This window comes from Xenopus tropicalis, chromosome 2, assembly GCF_000004195.4.
Source record: "Xenopus tropicalis strain Nigerian chromosome 2, UCB_Xtro_10.0, whole genome shotgun sequence".
NCBI lineage: Eukaryota > Metazoa > Chordata > Amphibia > Anura > Pipidae > Xenopus > Xenopus tropicalis.
Window position 1 is genome coordinate 77,838,845 of NC_030678.2, and position 12,239 is coordinate 77,851,083.

A 12,239-nucleotide genomic window follows, 5' to 3' on the forward strand; every position below is an offset into this window, starting at 1 on the left:
TCTTCTTGTGAAAATCCTGTGTGTACCGTCACCCCATGCCTGTCTAGATTTTGTTTTGCCACAGGCACCCAGGTATTATTGTTCCTTATGGTGTGCAGCTTCCCAGCACTTCGTATTATATATATATATATATATATATATATATATATATATATATATACACACATCTATTTTCAAATACATATGCATAAATAAGTTTAAAGCAGGGGGAAAGCAGCAAGGAGCGGCCCATAGTATGAGTCATTTGGGGAAGGGCCACGAATGTTTTAGGGGGCCCTGGCTAACAATGTCTGTGTGTCCTTTGTATTGATGTGAGGGTTCACAGGTGGAGGGGCCATTGGGGGCGTGGGAGGAGGGGGGCCCAAAAAATGTTGTTGTGAGGGGCCCCGTTATTTATGATGGTGTATGAATGTGTATATATATATATATATATATATATATATATATATATTATATATTACACAAAATAACATCTTGCAATACTATCTCACAGAACTTCAGCTGGCGCCTCATCCCCAGGCCCAACCTCAGGCACACCAGGCTCCAGAGGCCCCCCGAGGCCCCAGCACCCGGCCAGGCCCCAGAGGCGGAAGAGGCCCCAGCACCCGGCCAGGCCCCAGGGATCCCCCGAGGCCCCGGACACTCCCCCCCTTCATTCCTCCCCCAGTTTCCCCCAGGCCCTTGAGTTCTCCCCCCGGGCACCAGATTCTCCTGCCGACGAGGGACCATCACGCCGGTCAATGCAGGAGGACCTGGATAACATCAAGGCCGAGCTGGCCCAGCTCCGGGGGGAAATGGCCGAGATGTGGAGGGACATTAGAGAACTCAAGGGCAGCAAGCCCTAAGTTTTATCTTTCCGAGTTTTTTCTCTTTTAAAATTTTTTGTTAAAATTAAAGTTTTTATTTTTCTACTTTTGAACTGGTTAATGTCTAATTATTTTTCCTTCCTTTATATGGTATTCTATACTTTCATGTAGTTTTCCTACAATCTTACATTTATCAGTAACAGCATCAATATGCTATATGGGTTAAATTTTTGCAAATATTCTGCCAACAATTTTGTCTTTAGGCCATTTTGCTGAATAGTCAAACTTGCGTTAATTAGTACATAGCATATTTTCTGGTGAGTGTGATAACTGCCAATCAAATGTTTTGTTGCCAGAATAATTGCAATATTATATTTGCTCCCATTTAATAAAGTGCCCATAACATATTTGCCATTTATTCTGTGTCTAAAATCTCCCACTTAATTTAAGCCACTTTAGCAAATGGACCCCTAAGTATTTGGCTAAATATTCTTAAATGGGGCATCTTTTTAATACATTACACCAGGGATACCAAAACTTTTTTTACCCATGAGGATTGTGGGGATGCCAAATTATGATGGATTGGCTATTTGGTAGCCCCATGTAGACTGCTAGCCTGTTGGAGGCTCTGCTTGGAGTACAACGGTCTGGGCTTCTTAACTTGCCCCCAAGCCAAAAATTAAAAGTGGCCACCTACCTTGTGGCCAATGGGAGCAACATGTTGCCCACAAGCCACTGGTTGGGGATCACTGCATTACAACATAAATGTGAGTGGTCTGCTTTTCTGTAACCCTTTGGACCAGGTCACAATTTTACATCATGTTATGACAAGATTCTAGCAACCATATTCAAATACACGACCATTTGTATGCCACATCTGCCAGCAATCCAGGCAAATTCAAAACATTTTATTTGTGCTGGTAAAATGGCTATGCATGAAAGAAAGTCACATACTGGCAATTCTTTGGCAGCTATTGATATGTAAAATGTATTTAACAAAAATAGTGTTTTCTATAATGCTTATTTGCCATTTGTACACCACATGTAACATAGCTCATATTATAAACAAGCATAGACTTCTACGGAAGAGATTGTGACAGTGTAAACATTTGAATAGTCTACAAGGCAACAGATTTTATCAAACCCCCTTCTCCTTTAATGGATTCTTCAGATCAGACTCCACCCAGGCCTACAAGTGAATACTTGGAGGAAAAGTTGCCTGTAAATGCTGACATATCAATCTGACAGCAGCAGAAACTAGTCCTGTCTTGAAGAGTACTTCAAATTTCAGCAATAATACATTTGCTTAAAGGAGACAAGAATGGCAAAATATTATTTATTTGTGTTGTATTTCTCTTAAATGACTTTATGGGAAACATTTAGCAACACTTCTTCCCTTTCAGAAAATACAAAGTAGAAAGTGTTACATATTGTTCCAGTAGCACTGCAGCACAGGAAACCTGGAAAACAGCTTTAAACAGGTTAAGGCTACATACAGAGCATTTATACGAGTTTGCAGTTAAGAGATACTCATATTCTAAGCACATAAATGCAAATGCAGCCATAATGTGCTTGTTTGATGAGCTTTTTCCTTTCACAAGTTTTCACAGCTCCAATATTAGAATTGGCATCCAAAGATAGAAAATTGTGCATGCTGCATTTACAATGACGCAACATTTAAAATGCTTAAATAAATGACTCGTATTGCTCAAATTTGCCTTGCATGATTTTTTATTTGTTTACAAGGCAGTCAAAACGAAAAAACCCCATACATTTTGTGCCCGCTTGTATGAGATGAGTGGTGCAGGCTATAAATGGCTTGGCACCTATTCACCACAGTAATGTGGGGTGGGAAGTATAAAAATGGAAACCCAGCATGTTATGAGTAACTATGAAGGCACATCTGAAGACAGAATAAAAGTTTGAGTACTGAGCTAAGCAGAAGTTAAAAATGAGCGAACAGGAGGGATACTTGTTTGGCAGTGAGGCAGTTAAGTATTTGCAAGGCTTCAGAGAATGAGCTGAGCAGGCAGCTTGCAGAATGAAATCACCAATTGTCAGACACTCCCAGGCCTAGAGAAAGCTGCCTAATTTGGTCAGGAGGAGGGGAAATTTAATTGTTGGTGCAGCAAACTGTTGGAAAAATCTCCTTTACCCATCCCAGTTTTTTTTTTCTCACCAAGTGTTTGTTGGCAAAGCTTGGAGGTTGTTTCAGTCAGGCAAACAAGTGCTTGCAAGGGGGAAACATAAGCACCAATTCACTGATCTTCAGGAGGGCTGCAAGTGGCGTTCTGACAAGTGTCAGATCTCTGAATCTTTTATACACTAGGTCTTACAGGCTGTAGACATACTATTACCCATCCAGTTGGCTGCACATTTACATCACATGGGCAATAACTTAATGACATTACACACCCAAGGTGCAATGTAACATTACACGTGGGCACTGCCCAACAATTTTATTCTTAACCTCTTAATTGGGAATTCACAAATCAGTGGTTTCACTGGCAAAAAAACAGAAGTCTAGAATTAGGTCTTCCTTCTGCATACATTTGGCCAATTTAATGTAGCCATTTTGGGATGTTACATTAATCCAGAGGCAGAATGCATCTAACACTGAAAAATTTAATCTAAAAAATCAAGACAAATCAAATGTCTTAATTATAAAAGGGACACTCTGGCCATACAAAAAACACTTGAGGGGGAGAAAAAAAAAAAAGTAAATCACGGGCTAAAACTTTTTATCAGATGGTAATTCCAGATTCATGTCTGCATACAGTGTAGGTACTTTGGAGATTTGTTAGGTTATATAGTACAAGCTACAGAAACATGGCATTTATTGTGCAGCTATTTCACTTCCCCATATCTGGTTGTTTCATGGGAACATGCAGTTCCCTGGGTAGGAAAGACCAACATTTAGGCATTCATACCAGAGTTTGCTAGTATCTATTTAGCCATAATACAAACAAAAATAAAATGAACATAGAACAATTTATTTGTTAATATTTGGTTTCTGCAGCTACAATTTAAGCCTAGTCAATGTAAAACTACTTTGAAGGTATTTCCCTCATGATTGTTATATAGAGTATTATTGAAAATATAGGCATCCTGGGCTGGGGGCTACAAGAGAATTCTTTACACTGTAAAACAGTATTTAGCAATGAAACTGAACTGTAAGTTAAAAAGGTACACTGACCTGGTATATAGAACCCATAGCACCATGTGTAACATCTCACTTTTTGGGATTATAAACCATTATGCTACCCACTACCTGCAATGCAGAGCAACATTCAGGGTCATATAAAGATGTAGGAGAAACCCCTTAGCCGATCAAAGGCCAGGGCAACTACAGGATATACAACAAACTGCAGCAGATAACATTTGTTCTGTGGCACTGATATAGCAAATACCCAATTTCAGGCATGTATCAGAAAATGTAATACTGAAACCAGAGTTAGCATAAGTTAAAGGAGAAGTTCACCTTTAAATCAATAGTGTGTAATGGATGGACCTACCCTAAGCAACTTGACTGATCATTTTGTTTGGCTTATGAATTCTGTCTTTTTCCAGCTTGCAAATTTTTTTATTTTTAAGTCTTATTGCTTAGATTGCTATTCAGACCCTTTCCTATTTTACTGCTATAGTAAATATACTACAAGTAACTGAACATTAACTGCAAACTGCAACAGATTATGGTCTAAATCTAACATCATTTTAAAGGTGAACTATTCCTTTAAAGGCTCCTCCTTTGTGTTTTGATAATACAGGCACTTAATACACTTTTGGTCCAAAGGAGAAAACAAAAAAAACAAACATTGGGGAAAACCAATTGCATCTTAGTCTCTACAGTCTCATATAGAAGACGGAGAGTCTGTTCTACAACTGCACCCTACAAGGCTTAAAGTAACTAGTAACTTAAAGTAACAAAGTCATTGCATAAGCATCATGTAAGATTGCCAATGTGCTGGTACCCTTAATATGAATTAAAAAAAAAAAAAAAATATGGAAGAGGGATCGGGGAAGAAACCCACACAACAAAAATTTGCTTTTTGCTCATTTAGTTTAGTCAGTCAAAAGTGGGGTGGGGACTGCCATGGAAGTGCTCATTTTAGCATGTAGCCAGGATCTCAGTTGCAGCAGGGAAGCCATGTCTGGTATGAGTGACTGCAGGACATGAGTGGCTGGACAGGAGTAAAGTAATAGCTATTGTAATTGACTTCACCTATGTAAGGGGCTGGCTGGTAGTAGCAAGTAAAAGTGGGCACAGCTTGTGGATGATTCTGCTCTGATAACACATGTACTGCCAAGGAAGCAATGAGTGCAAGTGTCTGCCTACGTTCATGTCCCATCAGGCACACAGTGCTCTCATTTACTACTTGGTGAAGAGTCATCAAATAGTCATATCGCTTGTCCTCCATTCCCACAAAATGATCCTGCAAATAACACTTTAGCTTTCTTTGTTGCTCCCTTATGTCTGGAAAGTCAATGAAATAACGTGAGCACATATACCGCTGCATGGTTTTCATGTCCACTTCTGATTTAGGCCGGAAACCTCTCACTAACAAATTACAGTATTTGAGAAGACCACCACCTCTGATTTCTTCTGGATTGCGTGTGGCAATAATTCTGTTGCGCAGGTGGTCCATGGCTTCCTCGAAGTCTCCATACATGCTCTCGCCGGTTACTGTGGGGTGGAAGCTTTGGGACATTGGGTTTTCTGAGCATTGGCTGAACATCAGCATAGAATCTAAGATGATCTGAAAGGAGTCCACACTAAATTCAAACTGACGTCTCAGAGAATCAACAAACTTCAATTCCATGTTTTTGCCACTGTTGTTTGATAAGGAGATAAGGCTCCAACGATCACTTTCTGTACAGACTTTAACCAGTTTCTGAACATAGGCCTCTTTTAAAGTCATAGGTGTTATTTTCTCCTTATTGACACCTGAAGGCAGGAAGTCTAAGAGGCAATTGAGCACTGCATGTTTTACTACTTGAAAAGCATCTGGCCCCTTCAAATCCACCATGAATATCAGATCCAAGTCTTTATATCCCAGTCCGCTGTCATGATGCAACACATAGCTAGCAGCTGAACCATTCAGTCTCACATTATGTACAAGAATTCCCTTCTGCTCCAGGCGAGACCGGACAACCTAAAATGGGATAAGAAAAATGTATATTACAGATTTTACCTTTGTAACACTATTTTATCAATTAAAAGCACCTCTGCTAACAAAGTCTTCAAAGAAACAATGTGAGCAGATTTTAGTATATTCATAGTTTAAGACTTTTAAAAACAGATACCAGTGAGATTGCAATCCATCATGTATAAGTAAGATTACAATAAGTGGAGGCAGCATTTTAACCGACTTGGTATCAGTATTCAGTGAGTGCTGTTAGAGCAGCCAGTTTACCTAAAAACCATGGAATGTCTATGCTAGCATGATGCAGTCTGGGGGGGTATAATACACAAGCATACCTATGGTTAGAAAATAGTCTGCTACACAGGGCAAAGCTTAACAGTCTATTCATAACCAAGGTAACCTTTCTTACTGCATCACCCCAACACTTGCCTAAGAAGTGACAAACACCTCCCTATACTCTGACACAGGTGTTAAAACTTCAAGAACATTTACTCCAGCTGACGAAGCATAGCATTAATGCAATTAGGACAGGGATCTTATATAAGGAATTAATGAATTCAGGTCAAATGCTTAGAGCTACCTGAGCAGATAAACTGGAGGGGATGGTTTGTAAGGTGACATGCTAAGCATTACATGGCATTGGCATTTATTAAAGGACTGTAAATTCCTTGCAGGCCAGTGTACCTTTATTTGTTTACATTATTGCTCAGTGTAAACAATGCAAGATGTTTCAGGACTGGCTACTTAATATAGAGGCTATATAATAAAAAAAAAAAAAATAAAAAAAACAGTAATTGAGAGGCTGCAGCTTGAAAAGTGCAGTCAAGACCCTGCTGCACATAAGGATGGTGCCACGCTGAGCTACTTAGTAGCAGCTACTTGTCAGGGCTACTAAACACCAGAAGATACCCTGCCATAGACAATACGGAGAATTGCCTCTGCTAAAACACATGTAGAAACAGTTATCAGTAAATGATCAGCATTGTCTGTTTTAGTAGCCACAACAAGTAGCTGGTACTAGCTGTGTGTCTTCACCCTAAGGTGTAAGGTCACTGAAGGCAAAAGACAGGAAACATGATCAGAAGTGGTTTTATGAGCACTGTTCTGAAAAACCCTATGGGTAAAACACAAAAGGAATACAGTACCTGGTAGTCCATTATTTAGGGCAGTGGCACACGGGGAAATTAGTCACCCCACGAAAAATCTTAGTTACCGCAGGCGACTAATCTCCGCACAATGCCATCCCACTGGCAAGAATGCAGGTTGGCATTTGTGTCACTATGATTTCCTTAAGTTGCCTCTCAAGGAAGCTTTGGGGCGACTTTGGGAAATTGTTGACATGTATGCCAACCTACTGCTGATTTACATAATTCCATATTGATGGCAATACAATTATTTTGTGTTCACAATGTTTACATGATTTTTAGCAGACTTAAGGTAGTGATTCAAGGGATGGAAAGATTCCTTATCTAGAATACCTCAGGTCCCAAGCATTTTAGCTACTATACTTGTATACTCTTTGCTCTAATACATGGTATTCGCCCACTTCACAAAAAACTCCTCAAGTAGGCATTTTAGTTAACTGCATACCTGTCTGTACACAATTATATTTGTGCAGTGGTGCTTGAAAGTTTGTGAACCCTTAAAATGTTCAATATTTTTATATGAATGCGACCTGAATTCTGATTCAGTCGATAAAGAAAACCTAGTTAAACTATATTGTCATCATACTTATTGAAAATAGTGACCCAACAACATCTGCATGCGGTAAAAGTAAATCCTTAGGCCAATGCCACAGCTGAAAAACGCCTACTAAGAATACACCCCTCTACTGTAAAAACTTCTTACTTGTGCCTGCACTGTGAAGCATTTATTACACTTGAGTGCATGCACATGTAGCAAGCCACTGCTCTAACCCAAAAATATTGCTGAACATCTACAGTTTGCCAAAGACTATGCAGACAAACCAGAAGGATACTGGTAGAATGTTTTGTGGATGGATGAAGCCAAAATAGAACTTTTTGGCTTAAATGAAGAGTGTTACATTTGGAGAAATAAAAATACTGCATTCCAGCATAAGAACCCCCATCTGTGAAATATGGTGATGGAAGTGTCCTGGTTTGGGCCTGTTTTGCTGAATCCGGGCCTGGACAGCTTGCCATCATTGATGGAACAATGAATTCTGAACTATACCAGAGATTTCTAAAGGAAAACGTCAAGACATCCGTCTGAATTGAATCTCAAGAGAAAGTGTATCATGCAAGCCAAGGATCCTAAACACACAAGTCATTCTACCAAAGAATGGTTAAAGAGAATGTTCTGGAAAGGCCAAGACAAAGTCCTGACCTTAACCAAATGAAATGTTGTGGAAAGCCCTAAAGCAAGCAGTTCTTGTGAGGAAACCCACCAACATCAAAGAGCTGAAGCCGTTCTGTATTCAGAAATGGGCTAAAATGCCACCAAGTCAACGTGCAGGACTGATCATCAGTTACCGCCAACAGTTAATTGCAGTTATCGCTGTGCAAGGGACCAAACACGGAGCACAATTCACTTTTGCCACACAGATGTTATTGATCTCTCCCCCCCCCCCCCCCCCAAAACATGATTAAATAGAATAGTTTCATTTGTTTCACTAGGTTTTCTTCATCTGATTTTTAAACAAGGCAAAAGTAGATGTTTTCATATAAAAATATAGAAATATGAAATAACTAAAAATGTGTAGTGCTTTAAAAGTTATTTGTAAATGTAATTACTATTGAAAGCAGCATTTGCAACTCCTGGTTGTTACTTTTTAAACAATGTTGCAACTGTCAGGCTCCTCCAGCAAGTCAATTCTGTCAACCTGCTGCCTTGTGTTACATTGTTTCAACAGTCAGAGCCACCAGGGCAGAGAATAGAAAAGGACAGACAAACACTGCTTAATAGCAATTATATATACAAACAAACTAAAATTACAAATTTGTAATAAATGTATATCGCAAAGCTGCCTAGAAGTTTTCTTTAAGAGGGGTGCCAGCTAGAACATCTATGACACAAAATTGCTAACCTGCTAAAGATTGTTATTGAATGCGTATTAATATAAAACACTTTACTAGTGCCAACCAATTTTAGGAAATTCCTGTTGAACACATTATGCAAGAACATTCCTGTCATACAAGTATGTTGAATCACCAAGGCCTTAACTACATGACTGTTCAGACTACTCAGCCTCACAAATTCTCATGCAATAAAAGCATGCAGTCATGTAAAGTCTTAATAAAGCCCGATTTTTATTTTCAGGTATCTTTCAATCAAACATTGTATAAATTAAAAAAGTCTATTTAAAGGACAAAGAAAGGCAAAGTCACTTAGGGGTGCCAAAGTGTTAGGCACCCCCAAGTGACTTAAATCGCATACCCTTTTACCCTGGGCTGGTGCCCCTGTTCAGAGAGAACAGCACCAGCCCGGGGTAGCTGCAGCACTTCCTGCTTCGCGTGCGCAGTAGAGTGAAAAAGCCGAACTTAACAGAGAAGTCGGCTTTTCACTCTACTGCGCATTCGTCGGTCCTGGGACCCCAGCAAAACGAAGCCAGAAGGAGGAAGCGCATGCTACAGGTACCCCGGGCTGGTGTTTTCTCCTAACAGGGGCACCAGCCCGCGGTACAAGGTAAGCTATTAAAGTCACTTTGGAGTGCAAACAAACAAAATATCCAGAGAGTCATTGACTTATACTTTGGGGTGTACTTATTAACTTTGGAGACAAACCACCACCAGTGATGTTGCCCATAGCAACCAATCAGACCTTTGCTTTTGTTTCTAACTTGTAGGTGACTGTTAGAATCTAACTGCCGATTGGTTGCTATAGACATCACTGGTGAGGTTTGTCTCAAATTTAAAAATAAATATATATGCCCCTTTGTATTTAGTTAGGCTCAAACCTGAATCTCAAGCATATGAACCATGATTGAATTTTGATCTACTTTGTTATACCTTTACATAAGTGAGGGCCTGAAGAATTTGCTTGGGGGCCAGGCTGAAGGACAGCTGGAGACTTGCTACAATCCAGAGATTGCCAGCCCAGGCCTGTTTAAAAGTAAATAAATAACAGCCAAACAAAAGTTTATACTGTATTGCTGAGACACAACTTAAGTGTGTCGGTTGGGGATAGAAAGCCACTTGTGGCACAATCATCTAAGATTTTATCACAACAAATTCCTCAAAATAATGCCTGCCAAACATTTTGGCCAATTAACAGAAAATTAGCAATTATTTCATATGGTGATTGTCCCCTGCTATGCCCTAATCTAAAATACACCAATATATATAAAAAAAAAAAAAAAAAAAAAAAAAAGTTAGAAACATACCCTCTTATCTACAGCAAATGACTTAATACCAATATCCATATACACCATTTTGGGTCAATGCTCTACATGAAAACTGTGCTAAATGGGGGCATGCCATGCCCCTCCTGCCATATATAGTGCATAAATCCAGTAGGCCTGTTCTAACCACACCTTTTAACGAATATGTGACTTACTGCAATCACAGAACAGATTAAAGTTTAAAGACTACTGAAATACATTCTGCACCCAATCTATCCGATACACTGCAACGCAATAAAAACTATATAGAAATTGGATGGGTCATCTTGCTCAAAGAATGTCAGTGTACACTTAATTAGTAAAACTTGTGCAGGTTTCACAGAAGCCACATACATTGAAAGCCAACATCACAACTTTTAAATGATCTGCTTGATGAAAGACTTATAGGCATGCTTCATTAATCTATTCCTTACCTATGGAATTTCTGACTTGTACACTTTACTGCTGACTATAGTTCCAAGCAGAAAGGACAGTAAAGTTTTTAAAATAAAATGCAGGATAGGTCTGCAGCTTGATTCCCCAGATACAGAGTCTGGCAAAGTGCCAGGCAAAATAACCCTTCTCAGCACATTTTTATTCACCTTCTCTAGCTCTGCGCAAATATGTAAGCAATAGCTGCACACAGTAATGGGCGAGATAAAGACATGTGAAATTAAATTTTTCCTCTAAAGGCCATTTTAAACTTACATACTTTTATGTCTTGAAGAATTTGAGGTTATATGTTAAACACTGTTCTATGTAAGATACTGTATGAATGCTTTAAGAGCATTTAGAGGAAAGAAATGGCAGCTGACTTTCACACAAGTGTATCTGGAGATAAAAAAAAAAGAGCTAAAAAAAGTAAGTTGTAGGAATTGTTGCAGAGTTTTTGCCGTTTCAAAAGTGTCTTTAATAAGTGTATTAGAGAAGGAGGCACAGAAAAGTAGAAAGGAAACGACCTTTAAACCACGTGCAGGCTGTATGGCTCTACAGGGCAGCCCGTTCCCTCCCTCATTCACCTTCACTCCAGCCGCTTCCCCCCATCCCAGCACTGCATTCCTGCCCGCCAGCCGTTTCCCTTACACACGTGTGTGGGTGCAGCATACGGAGGGACAGATACCCGACTCCTATGGCCCATGAAGCAGTTTAACGGACGAGCAAGGAAAAAAAATAAGTGCAAGAATACAGAAGTCAATGCTGCTGACCTCTACATTTCTCCCAGGACCCCCTGACAATTAAAATTATGTAATATAGCCTTCTGTTAACTACATTTCCCAGCACCCCTTATCGGCGTTATGGGCGATGCTAGAAATAGCCGGACATGTACATTAGCGTTTAAAACCGTCAGCAAGCGCTCACCTGCACCAAGTCCCTTGGGCGACAGGATAGAGTCGGGAAGTTGCCCCTGCCATGGATTGGCACGCTCTCGCACAGTATGGCATCCAAGCGGCGAACCTGCGGCCACGAAAGGACGCTGAAACGCGGAGCGGTAGGACTTGCTTGCGACAGGGCGGAGGACATGACGAGACCTCCTTACAGCGGTAAAGGCTAACGAGCTCAATGTGACCACGCCCACGAGGATCTCTTACTCCCTCAAGTCACTGCAGCCTCTTGTGCACTGACGGCGTCTCTTAGCAACCAGGCTCGCTGAGCGGGGAAGTCGTGCTCCGCAGAATTGCTTTCCGCTATAAAAGTGTAACTTGCGGTTAAACACTTCGTATTGCAGCAACAAGTTCCGCGAAGAAAAATACGATTACTGTCGGCTTCAAACAGCAAGAAAAAAAAAAATCCCCTTTCAGTTCTTCCAAATTCTTAGTGACAAATAACCGAGTCAATTAAAAAAGGGCTTGCAACCCTGGTTGTTAAAATATAAAAAAGTGGCTTCCGTAGGTTAAAAAAATTAAATGAATAAAACGTAAAACGCCCGGGTGCCCTTCAGCAGCTGTCAGA

General features: G+C 40.1%; 1 protein-coding gene across 1 annotated transcript; it reads right to left on the bottom strand.

The window, feature by feature from the left end:
* Positions 1-3,778: 3,778 nt before the first annotated feature.
* Positions 3,779-12,038, bottom strand: tent5b (terminal nucleotidyltransferase 5B). Its single transcript, NM_001017206.2, is given in 2 exon segments — positions 3,779-5,959; positions 11,649-12,038. Coding segments are annotated over 2 exon segments (1,188 nt in total). The 5' UTR covers positions 11,811-12,038; the 3' UTR covers positions 3,779-4,933.
* Positions 12,039-12,239: the final 201 nt, after the last annotated feature.